The sequence below is a fragment of the Tyto alba genome, unplaced genomic scaffold (genome assembly GCF_018691265.1).
Source record: "Tyto alba isolate M040663 unplaced genomic scaffold, T.alba_DEE_v4.0 Super-Scaffold_9, whole genome shotgun sequence".
Classification (NCBI taxonomy): domain Eukaryota; kingdom Metazoa; phylum Chordata; class Aves; order Strigiformes; family Tytonidae; genus Tyto; species Tyto alba.
The window spans coordinates 672,279-693,566 of NW_024881330.1; the positions used below are offsets into that span (position 1 = coordinate 672,279).

The 21,288-nt window shown below is 56.9% G+C and overlaps 2 protein-coding genes across 2 annotated transcripts in view; one reads left to right on the top strand and one right to left on the bottom strand.

Annotated features, from left to right (window-relative positions):
* BOP1 (BOP1 ribosomal biogenesis factor) overlaps positions 1–15,499 on the bottom strand; it is a 62,835-nt gene extending 47,336 nt beyond the window's left edge. The window contains exons 1-3 of the mRNA XM_042786223.1: positions 15,231–15,499; positions 14,909–15,070; positions 2,070–2,180 (exon numbers count right to left, since the gene is read on the bottom strand). Coding sequence (XP_042642157.1) covers positions 2,070–2,180; positions 14,909–15,070; positions 15,231–15,239 — 282 coding nt within the window. The 5' untranslated portion in view covers positions 15,240–15,499. The remainder of the gene's footprint in view (positions 1–2,069; positions 2,181–14,908; positions 15,071–15,230) is intronic.
* Positions 15,500–15,786: 287 nt separating this feature from the next.
* HSF1 (heat shock transcription factor 1) overlaps positions 15,787–21,288 on the top strand; it is a 28,533-nt gene continuing 23,031 nt past the window's right edge. Inside the window, exon 1 of the mRNA XM_042786325.1 lies at positions 15,787–16,145. Within this exon, the coding sequence (XP_042642259.1) occupies positions 16,020–16,145 (126 nt within the window). The 5' untranslated portion in view covers positions 15,787–16,019. The remainder of the gene's footprint in view (positions 16,146–21,288) is intronic.

Here is a 21,288-nt window from a genome sequence, read left to right on the forward strand (position 1 = left end):
GCAAGGGAGGAGCGAGAGGGGCTAAGGAGGTGAGACCCAGCACTGGATCCGGCTGCCGCCGTTCCCACCCCGGCCAGGTGACCGAACTGGGAGGCTGTGGGAGAAGCACTGGTGGGGCTGGGCTGGGCTGGGCTCCCCCTCCCAGCCAGCACCAAACCCCAGAGGAATGGAAAGAACCATCCCCAGTGCCCTCCTAAAGAGCATCGCACTAAAGCATCGCATCTCAGGAAGACTTTCATTCGGACGAGGCTACGCATTAATTGGGATGAGGCTGCAACGCGAGAAAGAGACACTAAAAAATAAAAAACTGTCGATCCTGTTCACAGCAAGGAAGTGTTTTCCTGGCTGTAGCTGTGGCCGAGCTGCCCCGGCCCGATCCGGGGGTGCTGCCCTCCCCTCCCAGCACGTCTGGGCCACCGAGACACAAAGCAACAGCCAAGCGCTGGGCGATGCTCCTCGCGGAGGCGAGCACAAAGCTCCCAGTGTGCGCATCCCAGCCGCAGGAAGCAGAAGCATCAGGGTTCTTATGGAAGAGAGAGATAAATACAATTACAGAGGGAGGGCAGGGGGCTGGGAACGGGGAACGAGGAACAAAGCCACTGGAAGCTGCTCCGATGTCAACAGGGCCTGAATCAGCGCTCCCCCCACCGGGGCCCTGAAGCAGGACCAGCTGGGGAGAGAGAGACCTTGAATTCCTGCATGAAAGGGTTTTGTTTTTTTTTTTTTTTTTTTCCCTGGGTTATGCTGGAGACATTACACAAGTGTATGTTTTCTATAGTCATATATTTCCCCTCTCTCTAAATCTCTATTCCAGACCCGGGGGCAGGGCCTGCCGGCAGCTCCAGCACTAGCCCAGGTGGGCCTCTAACATCCAACCTTTCGGGCCCTCGCTGGCCCGGAAAGGCCGGCAGGCACCCGGTCCTCCCCCGCCTCCGCCGGGCCCGCAACGGGAACAGGCGCATCCCCCGCAGCCCCAGGAAAAGCAAGCCTGGGCCCTCCGAACCGTCAGAGATGCCCAGGAGCTCTCCTGAAGGCTGGGTGTGCAGCCAAGAGGCCCGCTCGCGTCCCCTCTCCGAAAACTCCCGTCCCGAGCCCCCCCGTGCCACGCCAGCCGTTACGCCCGGCGTTCCCCCCCCGTGCCCACGGCCGTGGCCCGCCGGCCAGGAGCCCCACGCGAGCTCCGAGTGCTTTCAGCCTGCACCAGGCACCGGCTGGCTCTTCACCTGCCCGGTCACGCGGAACTTTCTGTGCTCTGTTACTTCTCAGCCGTTAAGGAGGAGACAGCCTGAAATATTCCACCTAACCGGCGCCCAGGAGGCTTCTCCAAGCATCTGTCCAAGCCCTGTATGAGGCTACCCAGTACCCTTTCAGGTGAACCTCAATCCCAGCAACAAGGGCCAGATCCAAACGCCCCCACAGCCCTTGGCAGTCCCTCCATCCTGACCCCAGCACTCGCTCCACTGCAACAGCTGATTGACGCCAATCGCATTAATTGATTTAGCAGACGATTAAGACAGGCAATGAAGTTTGTCTGGAACAACCAAACCCCAGGGGTATTTTACTGCCGAGATCCTGCTATCCTCCACACAAGTGGTTTCCACTCTTTTCCAAGGCATGAAACCCAGAGAGGTTCCCTCCGAGAGCAGGGCAGGTCCCCGAGCAGGGGACGCGAGCCCCCGAGCCACACGTGAGGCTCAGCCACCTTCGAACCGGCTGAAGAAACCCCCTCTTGACCCTGGCCCGAAAGCCCCAGCCCCGGCTGGGCAAAGGCAGCGCTTGTGCGACTTCTGGAAGGGTGGAAAGGAGATTCTTCCCAGAGGGGAAGCGCTGTCTTTTCCAACGTGGACGTGGCGTTCCTTCCAGCTGCCCCAACTGCTCCGAGCGACGCCCTCGAGCAACGTACCCTCACCAAGAGGCCCCCTAACAGCCCTGATGTGGTGCCTCTGGCCTGCCACGCACGTACGACCGTATCCCCTCCCTTCGAGCAGGCAGGGAAGCCAACATGGAGAGGGAAATCCATCACCCCGATCCCATACCCACGTGTTAAAAAAAGTTGCAGTCGGTCCTACCTCTTCATCTGAGCTGTCTTCCTCATATTCGTTCTGAGCAAGCAGTCCCTCGTTTTCCTTCAGTGATGAATCATCCTCCAAGATTCTGCTCTTCCTGGTAGCACCTTTGGCCTGAAAGACAGAAAAAAAAAATCGCTTAGTAAGATCCCATCACGTGAACCTTTGCGTTTTTGTGTTCGCTACATCAGAGACCTTGGCTGGGCGATGAACTCTGAAGCTGCCACCAACACCGAGCCTGCTGCCAGGTCCCAGATCGCCACAAAGCATTTCATGCCCCAACCTGGCCAGCACTGTGCAGTACAACCTCGCGCTCTTGGATCCTCTGGGACAGCCCGTTACGCCGGGACGGGAGGGAGGGAGGGAGGAAGGAAGGCAGGGAAGGGCTCATTAAGCCGCGTGCACTTCCATTCACCTGAGACTGCGGAGAAAGTCAGTGACCCCTCTGCTGAGGACAGGTTGCCCGAGCAGCTCCCTGGCAGCTGCTTGGCTCGCACAAGAATGGCTTTCTCACTCACTGCACCCAGCAGGATTCTCCCTCCGCAGCCTCCATATCCCAGCCACCTTCCAGAGTTATTTCAAGACTCTCTGTCCCTCTTTCCCCCTGGAGCTCAACGCCACTGAGACGATGCGAAGGCGCAACCAGGGCAGAGGTTGCAACAACCCAACCTACAAGGACAGGCAGAACGGGGAAAGGATTTCCCAGCAACACTGCCTGCTCCGAGCGTCGGTCAGAACATAAACAGCCAAGCGTGAGGTGCCAGTGCGGCTCCAGGCTCGGGAGGCAAGCACTGCCTCAGAAACCACACAAACCCAGATCCTGGAAACAGAAAAATTCATGCTGGAAGGGACCTCTGGAGGTCCCTCCTCCAACCTCTTGCTCAGAGCAGAGCAAGCTGCAAAGTTAGATCAGGATGCTTGGGGCCTTGTCTGGTCAAGTTTTGGGTATTTTCGAGGACAGAGATCCTGCCACCTCTCTGGGTCCTCGTCCAGGGCTGCACCACTCCCGTGGGCAAGAGCACTCCTTATGTTCCGCCAGCATTTTCCTTGCTGCACCTTGTCCCCGTTGCCTCTCATCCCGTCCTCAGGCATCACGAGAGCCTGGCTCCATCTCCTCCGCTCTCCCCCGTGAAGCTGTGACCAGCAACGGGAGCCCCCTCTGTCCCTTCTCCCGGCTGAAGCTCGCCGGCACACCCTCCTCTCATGTCCTGAGCTCCAGCCCCAGCCATCTCAGTGCCTTCCGCCGGACTCATTCCCGCGTCGTACCGGGGAGCCCCAGACTGGACCCCGAGCCCGGATGGGTCCCGGGTGCCAAAGAGAAGTGAAGGGCCCCGTCCCTGGCCCTGCAGGCTGTGTTCCCACCAGCACAGCCCGAGACGCGGTCGGTCGGTGTGGTACAGGACGCCTGCTGACGCCTGCGCTGCCCCCAGGACCCCCCGCTCCCTTCCTGCAGAGCTGCTCCCCGTGGGTTATTCTGTCCCACGCGCAGGACCCCACATCCGTCATCCTTCAACTTCACAAGGTGCCTGGCAACCACCTTCTCCAGCCCATCAGGGGCTCTCTGGACGGCAGATCTCCCCCCAGCAGACCCCAGAGCCTGCTCTCTCAAGGAAGGACAGACCCAGCAGCACCGTTCTCTCTACCTGGCCGAACAAGTGCGCGGCGGGGGTCTGGCGCGTCCTCTGAACTTACTGGTGAGTTTGGAGGCAACGTGCACATCTGGAGACACTCTGAGCCTCTCCGGAAGAGAGCTGGGTAGAGAACAGGGCAGGAACGGGCTGCAGATACGGCCCCCAAACTGGCAAAGCCACCGTGAGGAAGAGACTCCTGCCACCACCCGCCCAGCCGAGGTTACCCAGCGGGAGCGGTGGGGCCAGCCCCACGCACGGGCGGCCGAACGCAGCCTCTATCACTTGGATTATCCCACGGTGTTTTCCGTGCCAGAACCCGCAGCGGGCAGGACACCTCCCGCACTGAAGCAGAGCCCACGGGCCACACGTTCTGCTCCCCGTCAGAAAGACAACCCACGGGGCACGCCTCAGGCAGGAATTAATTCCCTCCTCAGACACGGGTAAGCAGGCTTTGCCCACTCGCTGACCTGCTGTGTGGGTGCCGAATAAGCTACAGATCCTTCCCTGGAAAAGAGATTCTCTCTCCCCCCGCACACCACTCGGAGTGGGGGTAGGGGGAGAAAGGGGACCCTGGCTAGATTGGGTTTACGGGAGGATTCAGTGAAATAATCGGAAAAACAGCCCCAGAAAACGTCCCTCACGGGAGCAGTAAAATCCACACAGTGTGTGATCACCTTCTGCTGTACGTACACACCAGTGCAGCTCCCCTGAGCCGCAGGGAGAGGGGTGGGAGAGAGCCTGGAAAATACTGGGCCGGCAAGAGGATGAGATTACTGCAAAAACAAAAGGCTTTATTAAAAAATTTTTAAAAAGAGAGATTGGAGATAAGTTTTTTTCCAGGCTTTTGGCGCTACAGTGGCTTTGGACTTGAGTTTCCATCTTTCCCTCATTTCCCCCCCCCTCTCTCCGCCACCACGATGAGACCGGAGGAAGATCCTGCGCCGCAGATCTGGGTTGCTGGTGCTACAAACTGCCAGCGTCCTCGCGAGCGAAGGAGGTGGCACAGCCGCTCCAGCACTCCTGCTCTTACCCCAGTGATGCTCAGCTTGGGGAAAAAAAAAAAAAAAAAGGAGGGCAACGGGCTTGCCAGGTCCTGGCTTTACTCGGAGAACTGGCATCAGCCCGGATCTTACCCAGGGTTCTTGCCGGAGATTCACCCTGGCTGGCACGTCTGCAAACCAGCAGCATCCAGGGATGAGGCACGTCTAAACGGCAGGTTCAAAGCCTCTGAGAAAGCTCCGCCAGGAAAATAAGACAGATCTCAGCTAGGACATCAATCACAGCCCCAGCACCCTGTAATACTTGACCGAAGCCCACCTGGGAAACAGTGAACACACACTGAACACTAAAACCGTTTTACCAGGAAAAGCCTGTCTGAACCAGGCAGCAGACAGGGCTCCAAGGGGGCTGCAGGATAAGCAAAAGGTACCAGGAGCAGAGGGGCGAGCAGCCCTGGTCGCAGGGGAGCGCAGACACCGTTTGCTCCTCTTGCAGGCGTGTCGGAAACGCTTCTCAGCACCTTCCAGGTACGTTGACCCCGAGGCCCCGCAGCCGGGTATGGGTCTGCCCGGGGCCTGGGCAGGCAGGGACAGGCTGGGCCCCCGTGGCGGGGTGGGGGCTGCCTTCCGAGGCAGGAATCAGGCCAAAGCTTTGCTGGGCCGCCCAAGCCCCGTGCAAAAAGGACGGTTCCACCAGAGGGCGGCGAGCGATGCCGGACACACCGCAAAACCCCGCAAAACCCCCCAAAACTGCCCCTGCCTGCACCCCCCCCACTGCAGCCGCTCGGGGCTGGGGGATGAGGACCGCCTGGCGCCCACCCGGGCAGGGCATCCACGGCTGGAGGGGATCCAGCAGTCGGCACCCCCAGACCTCGGCTCAGAGAGGAGACGGGCGGCACCGAGCGGCACCAACAGCCATCGCCGAACCCCATTTCTGGCAGTTTCGGTCGCTCAGGGGGGAGACCTGGGGCAGCTGGTGGGTTTCAACAGCACAGGCGGGACTTGGCAGCGGGTTTAGCTGTAAGGAGGGGGACAAGGGAAGACTGAAACCTCCCGCACCGGTGAGACCTGTAACCTCCTCCCTCCCAAATCCACCTCCTGCTCCCCACGCATGGATCAGCTGGGGTTCCTCTACCCCAAACCCCAACAGGTCAATTCAAATTAGAAGGGTTTAGAGGAACTAGAAAAAAGGATTAATCTAAATGAGAACTAGACAGGCAAAAAGGAGAGGGAGAATACCGCCAGCAGGCTCCGAGGGAGAGCCACATCCTCCGAGCGCTCCACTTTACACCATCAAAACGCGTGCGGCACGGCCGGCAAACCTCCGCCGGTCAGACACGAGCGCCGTGCTGCCGAGCTGCACGAGCCCCCCCGCGCCTTGGCCAGCCCGAGGCAACGGCTCTCCAGCACAGGCAGAGCCGGCTCTCCCCAGCTCTGCTGCAAAAAGCACATCACGTACCCCACTGCAAAGACGGCCCTATGACAGCAAAGATGCTAAGGAGCGGCAATTATCTCTAGTTATCAATTAGAGACGGGGAATATGCTTTCAGGAACACAAGCCCCTCGGGTGCGGAAGAGAAGCAGAACTGAAGAAGACTTGTCTACCCCCAACGCCCTTCCACGTCCCCCAGCTAGATAAACTTGTGTAATAAAAGACACCACCTCTGCCTACACCAGTCCTGCTCATTTCCTCAAGCCATCACTGCTACGACAGCCATACGAGCGCGCCTCGGGAAGACCAGCCTGGCAGACTGTTTAGCAGCTGCCAAAATCGGTACAGGGAAGCATCCCCCCCTGCATTTGCTGGTCAGCAAAATAAGCATCAGAGCACATTAACGGCCCAGTTAGATCCTCCCTTTCCTCCTCAAACCAAGAGCCGCTGGAAGCTGGATTAAAACATCAGCAGCTCCTTTGGCTCCCCTTCCCCTAAGCAAAACCTGCTTGCCTCCCACCGTAAAGTTCTCAAAGTGCTCCCACGCAGTTCCTCCTTGGTTGTGGAGAAAAGATCAGAAACTCCTGGCTTGCAATTTTTCCAGCAGGAAAGGAGCAAGGTTCCTGCTATCCCAGCGATCCGCAGCTACAGCGGAGCAGAATTCCCTCGGTGGAGCTGCAGAGGCAGGGAAGTTGGAAGAAGGGGGTTGCACCAGCTGGGTGCTGCTGCTGCAAAGACAGAGCTGGGTTACGAGGGGGAGGACGGGCAGCAGCAAGACCCGACGTGCCAGTCAGGGCTGGAGGGAATGGGAAACAGCTAAGAGACCCCAAGCAGGCCTAGAGCGGGCGGGTGTGGGAGCCGTGGCAGCAGCGCGCGCGCGCGTGGGAGCCAAAGCAACTGCTCCTCGGGCCCAGGAGAGGGGCTGCGAGGTTTCTCCCTCCGCCTTCCCAGGTGCCGGGATGTGCACGCACGTAGGGAGGGCGTCCTGCTCCTCAGCACCAAGCCCAGACCTTGCCAAGATCAAGGTGGTGGAAAAGCAAGCACCCACCACACGCACACATCAGCTCTAATGCTGTCAGCTGTTCGGCTCGACCTGTGAGGCAGAACGACTAAATCCTCAGTTTCACACATGGAAAAATTACACCTGAAGGAGCAGCGGCGATCTGGGCTAGAAACAGGATTCCCTGCTTTGCAGCCCCGCGAGCTACAGTGCGCTCGCGTGGGCTGTTCTGCAGGACCTGCCCTCCTCCACCTCCCCTCAACACGCATTAACGCCAACCTGCAGCGACGCCGGCGGCTCCAGTGCCCCTACACCAACTGCTGCTGCTTTAGGGACAAACAGCACGCGAGGCTTGTGAAGAAAGCCAAGGTGAAGCCACGTAATTCCTTCTGATGAGAAGGGTCTCGGGTCCTGGGAAGCCTGTCAGACCAGCTAAGCCCAGGAGCAGTTTAAGGGTTTAAAACACGCATTTACCTCACTATCAGCTGCTGCATTTTAAAAGGTTTCCATTCTCAGGGAACCTCTTGCCAGCGACAGGACGCATCTCAAGCAACTGTGAACGTACACACACACCTCGAGTTTGGGCTTCGATGGAAGAAGATCCAAATCAAGAGCTCCCGAGCAAGAGCAGCAAGGTGGCTGACCACCCACTGACCGCTCCAAAACCAGGAGACACAACCTCGGAGGCCACGCCACGCGTGTGGTGCTTTGAAAGGGTTGGCTGCTATTAACTTTCTCTTGCCACTGCCTGCTGATACCAACTGGCTGCATCTCTGCAAGACAAATTGCTGCAAGAGCTGACGTCCCGAGGACAGGGAGAGGCAACTCCCGCCAAGTCAGTCAGGGCCAGTAACAAGCCTGGAATTTTTCGCCCTGCGGGCAAGCACCAATTTGTTCCATCTCACAGGGCTGAGAACTGCCAACAGCACAAAAAGACGAAGCCTGACGCGGTGAGAGAACCTGCCTCATATCTCAGACCCGAGAACTAACCCATCTCAGGACACAGACCGCGTGCCAGAGCGCCGGCAAACTCAGCAGGTTTGCAGTTTACGGCCGCAGCTTTCCTTTGCGGCGCTTTTGCCCAGAGGGGCTGTGTGCACTGCGTGTGTGAAAGCCGGCGTGGCACCCCGGGGAGTCACCCGGCCCCGCGCCCCGCTGACACCGACATCTGCCGCAGCGACTTCGCGAGGCCCCCAGGCACCCGGCCACGAGCTGCTGCGAGCACCAGCGGTGGCTTCCTTCCTCCCATCACTGCTAGAAACACCCCCGGGGGGGGGGGGGAAAAGAGGCAAGAAGGCTCTGCAGAAATCGGGCCACTGCAAAGGAATTTGTCGGCGGCTTTTCCATTTCAGACTGGCGTGGCAAACACGAGCACGGATTAATCCAGAGGAGAGGGGAAAAAGCGACACAGGGCTAGAGGGAACGGTCCCCGCACGTGCTCTTGCTGATGAGGACCCACCGGCGCGGGTGCGGGCGCGGCGCTGAGCTGAGGGCGGCGCGGAGCCACCGAAAAAGAGGGACGGAGCACAGGTTCGCCGTCGGGCACTGGTGGAGAAGCAGAGAGGAGGAGCTGGCTGCGGTGCCGCAGGCCAGAGCCCTGCGAGGACGCTCCCAGCCGAGCGGGCAGGGGCACGGCGAGCTCTCCGGGCTCAATCCCTGCGGGAAGGGCAGGCTCGCTGGGTGCCACAGCGGGGACCCCGCGCCAGAGCAGCGCTGAAGGGGCTTCCTGGATTCTAAAAGCAGCAAATAAACATTTCAGCCTGGCCTTCGAGTGCAGGCCACCGGGCTGTTCCCCGGGGGCTCCGAGAGCAGAGTCGGACGGCTCAGCTCAGCACCGAGGCTGCCAGGGAAGAAAGCACAGCTTGTCAGAACGCTGGAAGTCATTAAGAGGAAATCTAATCCGACAAGGACAGCCTAATATTTACAGAGCCCTGCGAGCTAGAGAGGCACTAAGAACAGGGCTTTGCAATCTGCTGACAGGCAGGTGGTGGAAGCAGTGGCCTTTCTCGCTCCTGGATCCCGAAGGGAGCCGGGACAGCACAACTCAGTTCAGCACCTTGCTGCTCAGACCGGATTAACACTTCTCCACAGGCTGAGGCGCCAGCGCTGGCTCGCAGTTCGGTACTTCTCTCTTCTGTCCTCAGGAGAGGCTGCCTTTACTCCTCTGTGGGTTTTTTTAGGCCCCAAAGACAAGACTTCTTACATTCCGGCTTCCTAAAAGCATCTTCCTGGAGAGAGCTGCAGTTAACCACCAGGATCGTGAGAAGGAGCACAGCTCTGCAGAGGCACCTCATCATCCCACCACCGTCTACGCTTGAATTCTGCACAGAGACTAACGTGTCCTCAACTGTTTTGTGTTTCGTGGTCTCAGGAGCTGTCAGTGTCCCCAGCGCTTCTCTAGGCTGGCCAAACACAAGTCACAAACTGGGATACCTCACGAGATAAAAAATACAAACCTCCAGCAAGACTATTTCAAACACCAAAATGTTCAGAGAGCAGTAACACCTCCCCTGCATCAAAAAGGGTTTTCTCCCTTGCCAGAGCCACTGCTTCCACGGATGGAGCAGGAAAGACCAGCCAAAAAGCGTCGGCTTGGCTTCAGCACCCTCCAGATCACCAGCTCGCACCAAGAGAGCATCACAGGCTTTATGGAAGCAGTGAGAGACCACGATTAAAGGAGTCAGTCGGCAGAACAATGCCACAACCCCGTGCTGTGAGGTGTGACATCAGCAGTGTCCTCTCTGGCCGTGGGTCAGAGCTCCCAGCTCTTCCTGCAGCCCCAGCCAGGCCTCCACCAGAGGACCACGGTGCTGAGTCTACAGAAAAGCTCTGGCAACCTGAGCAAACAAGGCTCCTTGCTGTCTGGTCTCTCAGCAGGAAACCTCAGAGTAATCACAGAACATCTGCAAGCTTCCCTTCCCTTCTCCATCCACACGGTATCCTTCTCCAGGAGCTCCCTGATGCTCTCCGCATTTCTCTGGCAGAGCAGGAGGCCCTCCTGTTGATTCCCAAGTGCTGTATGCACTCAGCTGATGCACTTAGCTCTCCCGCACGTAGTCCAGAAGCCTCTGGAAGCAGCAGCTTGGGAATCCTCCCCAACCTCGATTAACTCACTGGACAGCCAGAAGATACTGAAAGCAAGAGACCCAGGACATGCACAAACCCCTCTGAGAGCGCTCCAGGGCCTGGCTCGAGTGACATGCACAGCGACGTGCCAGTCCCCCAGAACAAAGTTGTCTTTAACATCAAGGCTGAAAATCCAACGGGGAGGAGCAGGAGCTCGGGTGTCCACACGGGTGGCAAGGCACACGTGATGTTGGAGCAAACCGGCGTCAGCTGGGAGGCCTGAAGGCAGCTTCAAAGCAAACTGCCACGAGCCAGAACGAGGTCTTCAGTTTTGAAAATCGGGGACAGCCAGCCAGCCGTCCGAGCTAGAGCGAGCACGCTCAGCAAAACGTGCAAGAGGACTGTGAAACTCAGGCCTGGGTCTCTAAGAGGGGGCAAGCTGATCCAGCACCTCTGGTGCTGAGCCGCAGCCTTTACCCTCCCACCCTCCTCCTGCTGCTGCTCCCCACGGGCCGGCGCGGCTCCCGTCAACCCGCTCGCCTCGCGGAAGGAAAAATACCTCAGCAGGAGGAGAGAGAGCTCCCGGTCACGCCGCCGAGGCGACCTGGCTCGAGGAAACTCCTTCTGAGACGGAGCAGAAGCAGAAGGGAGAGGACAAGGCTGGAGACGGGAACTATCCCCGCCCTGGCAGCCCTCGGAGAAGCTGCCGACTGCGAAGTTCGTTAGCCTGCTGTGAAAACACAGCTTCAGCTGCCGGGGGGGGGGGTGTGGGGGGGGTCCGTGCTCTGTGTTTGCACTTTATGACCCAAGGGCAAGGAGCAGGAAGAACGGGGGGGCTGTCACCGCCACGCTTAATAACGGCAGCTCAGCACCGCGCCTGACGGCTGCTCCCGGCACTGGCACACCATGTCCCCGACACAATGCTGTGTAATTTGCGACATATTTTAAGCTCGAGGCTAAAAAGCAATTAAATTTCTGAGAACAAGCTAAGCAAAGGCAGAAGGCGGCCTCCAGAGATCCTGGCTGTCCCAGAGATACCTGTTCACAGGCAGGCTACAAATCATCATTCAGCGACCCTCCCAGAAGCGCCCAAGTCACCGCACCAGCCTACCAAACAAAAAAAGACATCCAAGAACTGACCACACGCTTTGGGGCAAGCTTTAAAATCCCCCCAAAAGGAGCAGGGACGGGCCCCCTTCTGGAAAGGCTGCAGGCAGAGGTGCATATTAAACCGTTTCCTCTCTCACCAGGGTTAAACCCCCCGTGAAGTCTCCCCGGAGCGCAGCATCCTCCGCTCCCTCACAGGGAACACAGCTTGGAGGGGATCCTAACGAGCAGCAAAGCCACGGATTAGCATCAAGGACACTCAGAGTCTGTGTTTGTTTTTTCAGTCCTTTTCTTCCCCTTTTCGCGCTCCTGGGACTAAGAGCCTGAAAATTCTGCTCTGCCAGAATGAAAACTGGTTTGGTGGCACAATGTCTAGGGTTTGCACATCACTTTGGCTGAACCGCTCCTACAGAGAACGCTGAACCGAACACAATTTTTTAAAAAAAGGGGTGCTTGGGGCAGCGGGGGAGGCAGTGTGTGTGCGAGCAGGGTGGAGGTCACAGACCAAAGAGTGGAAAAGCTAGCTAATATCCCCAAATAGCAGCGAGAGCGAGGTCTCGTGGGCAGATCTTCTCACTGCCCCACGGCAGAGGGAACTGCGGCGTGGCAACTCACAACTCGCAGTGGATCTCAGTTTCTTACTCATCACACTGACAGCAGCTCCGACACTTGACAAGCCTTTAGATGCAGCCACAGATACCCACAGTCAATCCTCCTGTCTTATAAACAAAAGAAAAAATAATCCCCCAGCAGGTTTTGGCATCACAACCGATCCACGTAAAATTTTAGCTTGCCTTTTAATGATGTTTTCATAACTAACTCCTAATAAATTAAGCAGATTCGCCTGCTGGAGAGACGATGAAGAGAAATCAAAGGTTTTAAGAGTCTGCAATTAAGAGACCAGAATTTGAGAAATCTCATTCAAAATTAAACATATCTATCCAAGGCAACTAAACAGCTCTCTGGTGCCAGCAAGTGAAATATTTCCTAAGCAGAAGTTCATTCTCTTCATTCTTGCCCCAAAGCTGCGAGTCCATTTTAAAATACAACAGTTATTACAGGAACAGCGCCAGCGTGGCGTGTGCCTGCCACCTCCCCGGGGACCCAGCAGAGGAGGCCACCGAGCGCCCTGAGGGCAGACCCAGCTCCGAGCTGAGCTGTCCTGCCAGCATTCGCTCCCCAGACCCTGCGTGTAGCTCCATTTTCTTCCCCAGTTTCCCACCCACGAAGCCGCAAGCACCGAAGCCAAGAGCGAACGCGGGATGCTGCGTGGAGCAAGGGCCAAGGAAAGACTCGAGATGCTCCCGGGACACTTTATGTTGGAATTTACCTCTCCTCTCCCCCAGCTCCCCGAGCAGTTTCGGCGCAATGTAAAATTCTAAATTGCACACAGCATCAAAACCATTGAGCCGCTCTGAAAAGCTGCCTGAACTGATGAAGCTTCTAACACTACCATGTAGCAGTTTTCAACCCATTTACTGATGGCATTAATCAAACGCCCCGTAAGGAAGGAAGAGAAGAAAACCTAGCTGCAGGCGGCTGTGGCTCCCTACGCCGGGCTCCCAGCTCCATCACAAAGCATTTAGGGGTGCTGCAAATCAAAAGGGACAGCGGCACAGGTGGTAGATTTACTTCCTTGCAGGACCCCAGAGAAGAAAAGGGTCTGAACAGACCAAGCTTCTGTTCACTTCTGCACTGGGAAAGTGATGCCTTTGCAAGGAGCGTCCCTTTTTTTTCTCCAAACAGAAACAACAGGTAAATGTATTCCTGGTGAAGTCAGATGTGTTTGATGGCTTTTCCCCCTGTGAGATCCCTTCAGGTCTCCTTGCCCCCCAAGAGGAAATCCAGTCGAGCCTCTGCTCCGTCTCCAACGTTCCCTGCTCAGGATAGCGGCAGTTTGTGCCAGGTAACTCTCTTCACACGCAGCCCAGCAGCACGCAGGGCTCCTGCACAGCACCAGTTCCCACCCTTCTGCCAAGACACTGCTGCTTTGGCGCAGCGAAGACCCCAAGGGCAGAAGCACAAGTGAGAAAGGAATCTGGGAATCAGACTGCACCAGGACTTCGCTACAAAACCAACGGGCTAGAGCTGCCCAGAGCAGGAGCAGTGAGGCTGGAAGAAGGGACGTGTCGCACAGCAGTGGAAACAGGGTTCAAACACCCCCCCCAAACCTCCCCAGCTTCTGCTGCGACCGCTGCAGCTCTTTCTCAGGCTCTGCTACCCGCACAAAGCGCGCAACATTCCGGTGTGGAGCACAGAACGTCGCGTCCAGCTGTCACAACGAGACCGCGATGGATCTCAGTACCAGCAGACACTCTCTTGCAGACCTAGAGCATCACGCACGCTGGGATACTGAATAAAAGGCTAAAAAATTGGGTGGGGTGGGCACAGAACCAGCCCCAGCTCTCAGACAGACAGACGGACGCACAACACACCGGCAGTCAGTCCTGGCTCAAGCAACTGTCCCACCGCTTAGGCGGCCGCGTGGCAAACCAGAGCCGAGAGCCGACGCCAAGGAAAACAACCCCCGCTACCAGCCAAAACACCTGCGTGGTGGTTTAGGGGACCAATTGTTCCCAAATGCAAAACAGAAGGAAAAAAAAAAAAAATAAAAAAAAAAATCTTCTGCAGAGCGACTTCTGGGCCTGGCCCACGCTGTGGACTCGCAAGAACACGGCGACGAAGGCGGCGGCAGGGGGGGAAGAAGTGGCTGCGGACGGAGACAACCGGAGCAGGACGGCTGCTGAACAGCAACACCGCAGCCCCAGGCACCGCTGTGAAACCCCCGAGCGGGTTATTAGGGGAACTTCCTACCAAATTTCGACTCCAGACCTTGGTAAAACCTCTGTCGTTCATCCAAGCGAATAAAGAAATACGCAGATCCAGATAGCCGGGATAATAAGGAATTTTTTGTTAATAAGCTTGCGGCATGAGGCAGGGCGGCTGCCGGGCCCGAAGTCCCGGTGATTTGCACGTTTAATATCTCAGGACAAACCCGAGCGTGAATTTTTCTGCCAATCCTTGTGCCTGAAACAGAAGGGAGACTACGTCTCTAGGATAATATTTTTTTAACATCTGCTACCTAGGAGAGCAGGACGGCAGCTGATACCGACTCTAGAAACGCAACCTGGCAGGGGAGTTGCTCCCCTGACACCAAACAAGCAGCGCCTTGCCACCAAACAGAAGAAAAAAAAAAAAATATATATATATATATAAAAATAAATAAATCTAGGTGCTTCACAGGTCTAAACAAGATCCCTTTTCACAGGCATTTCACTACAGTTTACGCACACAGGTTCAGTTGGGCTTTTTTCTCCAGAATTCAGAACCGGGGGGCAGGCAACATGGGGGTCCTCCTCACTCCCACTCCTCCTCCTCCTCCAGGGTGGGGGTCAGGGGAGAAAACTGCACTGAGCACCGGCCCGGCTTGGCCCATCCCCACCGGGATTTCCGAGGGGGGCGCCGGGGGAGCTCCGGTGGGACGGGACGGGACCCCCGGAGCCCCCAACCCCCAAAACGGCATTTCCCGGCGTTCGGAGGAACCAGGACCGGGACCGGGACCGGGACCCGCCCCCCTCGCCGACCGGGGACCGGAGCTCAGCCCTTACGTGTGTGCGGGGGAGCGAGCTGCCGCCGGGGCCTTCCTCCGGTTCTTCCTCCTCCTCCTCCTCCTCCCCCGCCGAGGTGCTGTCGCTGCCCGAATCCTCCAGCCCCGAGTAGACGCTCTCCTCGCTGTCCGTCAGCTCCTCGCTGTCCCCGGCGGGACGCGGCTGGAAGGGAACGGGGGGTGAGGAGGGGGTGTTGTCAGGACGGCGGCCCCCCGGTCACCGGAGGGCACGGAACCGAATCGAACCGAATCGGGCCTCCCCCCCGCTCCCAGCCCCCGGGCCGCGCCCGTAACCATGGCAACGCCGCCGCCGCCGCCCCGACCTGCTCCATGGCTCCGTCCCGGCGGCCCCGCGTGCGCCGCCGCCGCACCACGTGGGCGCGGGTCAAAGGTCACCGCCCCGCCCCGGTCGCCGGCCTTTCCCCCCCCCCCCCACCCCCCCACCTTCAGCAATGCCCACTGGGAAAAGAGGGGAGAACAAACACGGGGGGGGGGGGGGGGGTGCGGGGCAGGGGGCGTCCGCGGTCCCGGTGAGGGGAGGGGGCGAAGGGAGGGAATAATTGCGGAGGGGTCAAAGGGGAGAGGTGACCCGGCACGCATGCGCGGGAGCCGCACGCCCGCCGCGGCGGGAGGCGCATGCCCAGAAAGCGCCACCGGGCGGGGTGTCCGGGTGGTTGTGAGTGGTGCGCATGAGCAGAGAGAGAGACGCGCGGTGGGGCCGGGAACGCGCATGCGCGCAGGGGGGGGGGGGCCGCGGTTCGGCGGCGCCGCGGCACGGCGCACGCGCGGGCGCCAGCTGACGGGCAGAGGGCGGGGCTGGCGAGGGGGCGGCGGTGAGGGGGCGGAGCCGCGCATGCGCCCGGCGGCGCCGCGCCGGGAGGGGGCTTGCCTCGGAGGCGTCCCAAGATGGCGGCGGCCATGCTGGGCCCGGGGGGTTGCGGTGCGCAGGCAGCGGCCCGCTCCCGCGGCGGCGGCCGCCGGCGGCACTGAGCCCCGCACCGCCCGCCCGCCCTCCCGCCGCCGAGCCCCCCCCCTCCCCTCCACGCACACACCTGGCGGCGGCTTCCCGCGGCCTGCAGCCGGGCCCTCGGGGCGCAGCGGCGGCCGCCGCCATGGAGGGGCCTGGCGCGGCGGCGGTGGGCGCCGGCCCCGGCGGCAGCAACGTGCCCGCTTTCCTCACCAAGCTCTGGACCCTGGTCGAGGATCCCGACACCGACTCGCTCATCTGCTGGAGCCCGGTGAGTCCCGGCAAAGGGGCCCCACGCGTGTCCGCGGCCTCCCCCCAGGCTCTGGAGTGCTTTTCCCAGCCGCGGGCCCGGGCCTCGCTCTTCACTGGCGTGTCACGGCAGCGGAGCGGCTCCCTGCGGTTCCCCGGGCCTCGCCGTCGCTCCTGCCCGCTCCTAATTAGAGCTGCTGCCTCTTCCCCGGGGGTTACCCCGCCCCTGTGCCTCATTACCCCAGCGCCGCAATTCCTCAGGGGGAAATGAGCTATCCCGTGTACTTCAGGGGAAAAAAAGTGGCGTCCAGGAGCTCCTCTAACTGTGCCCGTGGTCGGGGATGCTCTGCGGCTTTTAGCCGTGTCATTATCACTGCTGTGCTGCAGCCCCTGCTCTTTCTGCGGCGCCAGCCTGATGTGTGGATGCACCGGGCCTGGTTTTCCATCTTTTCTACTCGCTTGGGGAAGTTTTCAGTGTTGCCTAAAAACCATAGTATCCAGAGCCAAATGCCGCAAGCCACTTTCCAGCGGCAGTTGCCTCTGTGGTGTTTGCCTGAAATCAAAGGGCAAAAGTTTTCTGCCTGTTTTGATTCTTATCTCACAGACCAAGCAGTTAAGTAGAAATAAATTCTTGCGAATACTCAATTCCTCTGTCTCCTCTCTTGCTGTATCGCCTTGCTTTGACCTGAGATCAGATGTTTGCTACCAAAGCTATTGAGGGAAGAGGAATGTGCTAATACTGGTAAGAGTGAAAAAGGATTGTCGTACTGAGGTTTGACTTCAGATGAGCGTGAGGAGCTGAGACGAGTGGAACTGCTGTTCATGATAATAAAGCGTGAAAGATAAGGACCAAAATAAATGCATAAACGCGCTGGGAATTTTTTCTTTGTAACCCTTGATTGTAGCTGCTCTCCACCAACTCGAACTGTTTGCTTATCTGGCTCGATGTGGCAGTAATGAGATGAAAGACCTGCGCTGTCTGCTTCCTGCAGATATTGCATTGCTCTTAGCTTTGCAAGTCATCGCCTCTGAACAAACGCCTTGTCCTCTTACTAGAGCAAACAAAGATTTAACACCTTGTGTTAAATAAGTTTGTGTGCGTTTTTGTGTTGCTAAAACGCCGTGAGAAATTGCATTTCGGGCCGGGGGATGGATGGCATCACCTCGTTCCCCATGCCTTTGGGAACTGCAGTGCACGGGCAGGTCGCTTTCCTCCTGGGAGCGGGTGTGAGAGATTTTTTGGGGATACTGTGAAAACTTTGGGCCTCTGTTTGGATGCAGACAGATTTACTGTTTGGGCGGTGGCTAAAATAAGCTGTGCCACTGGGAATATGGAGTAATATCCATGCAATTAGTATCTACATGCAAATCAGCATGCTTTTGCAAACAGGAATATATGCTTTGCTTATGTTGACAGGTGAAGAAAATTGCCTGCATCTTTGCATTTCTCCTTGCCCAAAAGATTTTTGCAAGTGTCCTGAGTGGAGAAGGAAAGAGATGGTGTTGAGGCTGGAGTTCCTGACTGCTCGCTTCCGTCCCTTGGTGCAGTTTGCTGCCCCCTCTTCTTCAGGGTTGTTGCTCATCGGGACCGTTTTGGTCTGTAACGCGATTACCCCAAGCTGTCTGGGGCAAGGGAGCTGCTGCTGGTGGGTGAGCGTGAAAAGGCAGGAAAGGGAGATTCCTACGCTGGGTTTGCCTCTGATTCATTGATTGTTTACATTTGAAGCAGTGTGCTGGGTGAGGCTGCTTCGCAGGAGCTGTCCAGGTACATGCTCTTGTCCTGCGCTAAACGTGCCACCTCCTGCTTTGTTCACTGAGCGATTAACTGCCTTTATTTTCTGCGTGTTTGCTGTGGGTCAGAGGGTGCGTGAGGAGCTGTGCGATAGCCTGGATAGCCCATATTCAAACTTTATTCCCAAGCAGATCAAAACTTTATGCTGAGCTTCAGCCCCGATCGAAACTTTATTCCAGAGCAGCTTTGTCGGTTCAATATCTAGACGGTTGTTTTTAACTCCTTTAGACTATGGGTAGGTGGACAAATCTCCTAGGTCTTGGCAAGAGCTGAGGAAACACAGTCTGGGCAGATATAACTCTTATATTGTTAAGTCTTAGATCCTGATGATCTTCACTTCAGGAGCAGGGTTATACGTTGTGTGGAATGACTGCCTCAGGTGTCTAAGCTCCTTATTATTCCTGGTGTTGAAAGTAAATGTTCTGTGAGTCGACTGGATCTGTGAAAACCTGGAAAGATTGGGTCTTCCCGAAGTAGTTCTCTCGCTCCTCTTGTTGATACAGACTGTGATACAGAAACAAAGTAGTTGATTATCCTCAGGCTTACTCAGGGAATTGGTAGTTGATTATTCTCAGCTGACTGTGTTTAATTCCTTTCTTTTGATTGCCTTTAGTAATAGGTGGAGGAAATAAGCAGTAGGGGTTCAGGAATATGGTCCTCTAAGTGCTCGCAGTGAGGAAAGGGATGTTTTATGTGTGTTTGAGGAGAAATCATCTCAGTAGAAAGCATGATAATGATTTGAACCTCCCGTGCGGTGCCGTCACTGCAGGTCCGAAAGGCGGGATGGCTTTTAGGTGCTTGTCATGTCCTCGCCATCACATGCTGCGAGAGCCGGGTTTCTGCCCTGCCTCATCCATAAATCCCACCGTTACCTCAAGTGTAACGTTGCCACTTTCCATTCAGAGACTCAGATTTGCTAATCACGAGGCCAGAAGTGTCTGGGACTGTACCCCAGCATGCTTGTGCTGTCACCAGCCTTGTAACGTCGCTCACAGATTGTGTAACCGCTCCCCACAGTGATGGTGTGCAGGCCAAAACCATAGGAGAACTTGAAAAGAGTTCCAGGAGGATGGATTGTTTTATAAAACACGCCTGGATGTAATTTCTGCCCTCAAAAGTACCGGCAGTGCTGTTTGCCAGTAGATGTTTGTTAGGGAAAGTTGATGCTGTCCTGCTCGGACTTTTCCCCAAGGGTGTGAGGTGGCATCTCGTCTCTCTGGACCTCGGTCTGACGTGGGACAGCAGGTCTTGTTAACTCTGCAGCAGATTCCCCCCTGGAAATGACCAAATTGAAGTGTATTTGGGGATATAAATAATATGACTAATTGAAGACTAGCTTATTTGTGACATTATTTGCTACGTTTACCTCCTCCTCCGAGGCATGCACTCACCCCAGCTAGGAGGGGGCTGCTGCCAAGGCGTGCGGACTGCCTTTGCACCTCTGCTAGTGATCGTGGGACCCTGGTGAGTGGATTTAGGTTTTTGTGCCCCACGGGTTGGTTGGGGTTTTTTCCTGTATATTTTTCTGTTTAACTAGTGAGTTTTAGTGACTTGTCCTGCTGCCATTAGTGCTGCAGATAATGGAAAAAGCGTACCTGGGGATGGGAGGAAGAAGGGAACAACCTTTGCTGGTAGCACCCGCCGGTTTCAGTTGAGTTGGAGAGTAAATGATGGAACGGTTTGGGTTGGAAAGGACACTAAAACTCATCTAGTTCCAACCCTCCTGCCACAGACAGGGGCACCTTCCACTAGACCAGGTTGCTCAGAGCCCCATCCAGCCTGGTTCAAGGGTGGCTTGTGAGTCTCTGGAGGCTGGTGATGCTCTGAGGAAGCAGCACGGCATTTGCTCTGCTCTTAGCGAAGCTCCTGCTTCAGGATCTGGCTGCTGTCACGTGTAGACCCCTGTTCTGGCTTGGTAGGCAGCTCTTGGGTTAACATTGACCCTTCCTTTGTGCTTGCTGTAGCACTTGTCCTGTTCCTGGTGAACTGATCTTGTGAAAAGCTCAGAGAAGTGCCGGAGCCCGGAGAGCAGGGGAAGGAAACTGAGCCCGCTTTGGTGGCAGGACTTGGTGCATCTTTGGCTCGTTTATGTGGCTCCTCGCCCTGTCTGCTGGAGGTCTGATGCTCCCCTCTTCTCTCCTGGCAGCCCTGAGTCTCAGCTGGATCCAAAGGGAGCTCTCTCAGGGAGCTAAAGCTGTGGTGCTTAGGGACACGGTTTAGTGGTGGTCTTGGCTGGACTCGATCTTAAGGGTCTTCTCCAACATGAATGATTCTGTGAATCTATTCTAAACTGGCAGAAAATCAGGTTTGCTTTTACTTCCGTGGACTGGCATGTTGTGGTCTTGGGTGAGCGTTTGGGTCAGCAAAGGTGGGCGAGGGCCACTCCTCGGTGTCGTCAGGCTTGAGCGCAGGTGAAACCGTGCCTTACGGTGAAGGTCTGCGAGATAGCCACGATCACCTTGCAGTGGCTAGGTACTCATGGTAGTCTGGGCCCCTCCTAAGTTAAAATCACCTCCCTGCAGAGACAGAGCTCAAGAGCAGGGCCGGGGCCTCCCCTCGGTCACGGTGGGTCCGTCTGTCAGCACAAGCGTCACCCCGTGGGAGGGCTGAAGATGCAGGAGGATGGGGGCAAGGGGAGGAGAGGTCGATTTTTCTCTCGCTCTGCCCAGGTTGTCCTGTCCACCGTGTGATCGTTGGCTTCTCTGCTGAGCCTGTTCCACCTGCAGAAGGCAAAGGGCCGAGCTGGTTCGGAGGGGTCCCGGGGGCTGCTGCTGGCAAAGCGTAAATGAGGGATGGAGCGAGACCTCCCTTTTCTTGTGGTTGGTTGTGGTTTAAACCCAGCCGGCAGCCAAACACCCACCAGGGCTGGAGGAAACACTTGGAGGGGTAAAGGTATGGAGGCTCGAAGGCTGAGATAAAAACAATTTTCATAATTGTCATGAAATAGAAATTGAAATAATAATGATAATAGTAAAAATAGAATAGAAAATGAGTGATGCACAATGTGATTGCTCACCACCTGCCGACTCATGCCCAGCCCATTCCCGGCCAGCGATCCCAGAGGAGGGAAAATCCCAAAACTGCAATCCCAGAAAAGAAAGCGAGCTTCCCAGCCACCCCCTCTCATCTATGCATGGAGCATGGCGTTGTATGATATGGAATATTTAATTGGCCAGTTTGGGTCCGGTGCTCTGGCTGTGCTCCCTCCCAGCTTCTTGTGCACCTGCACACGGGCAGGACACAGGAAGTTGGAAAGTCCTGGATTTCTTAGCAATAACTAAAAACATCAGTGTATTATCAACATTCTCCTCATGCTGAATCCAAAACACAGCACTGTTCTAGCTGCTGAGAAAGAAAATTGGCTCTATTCCAG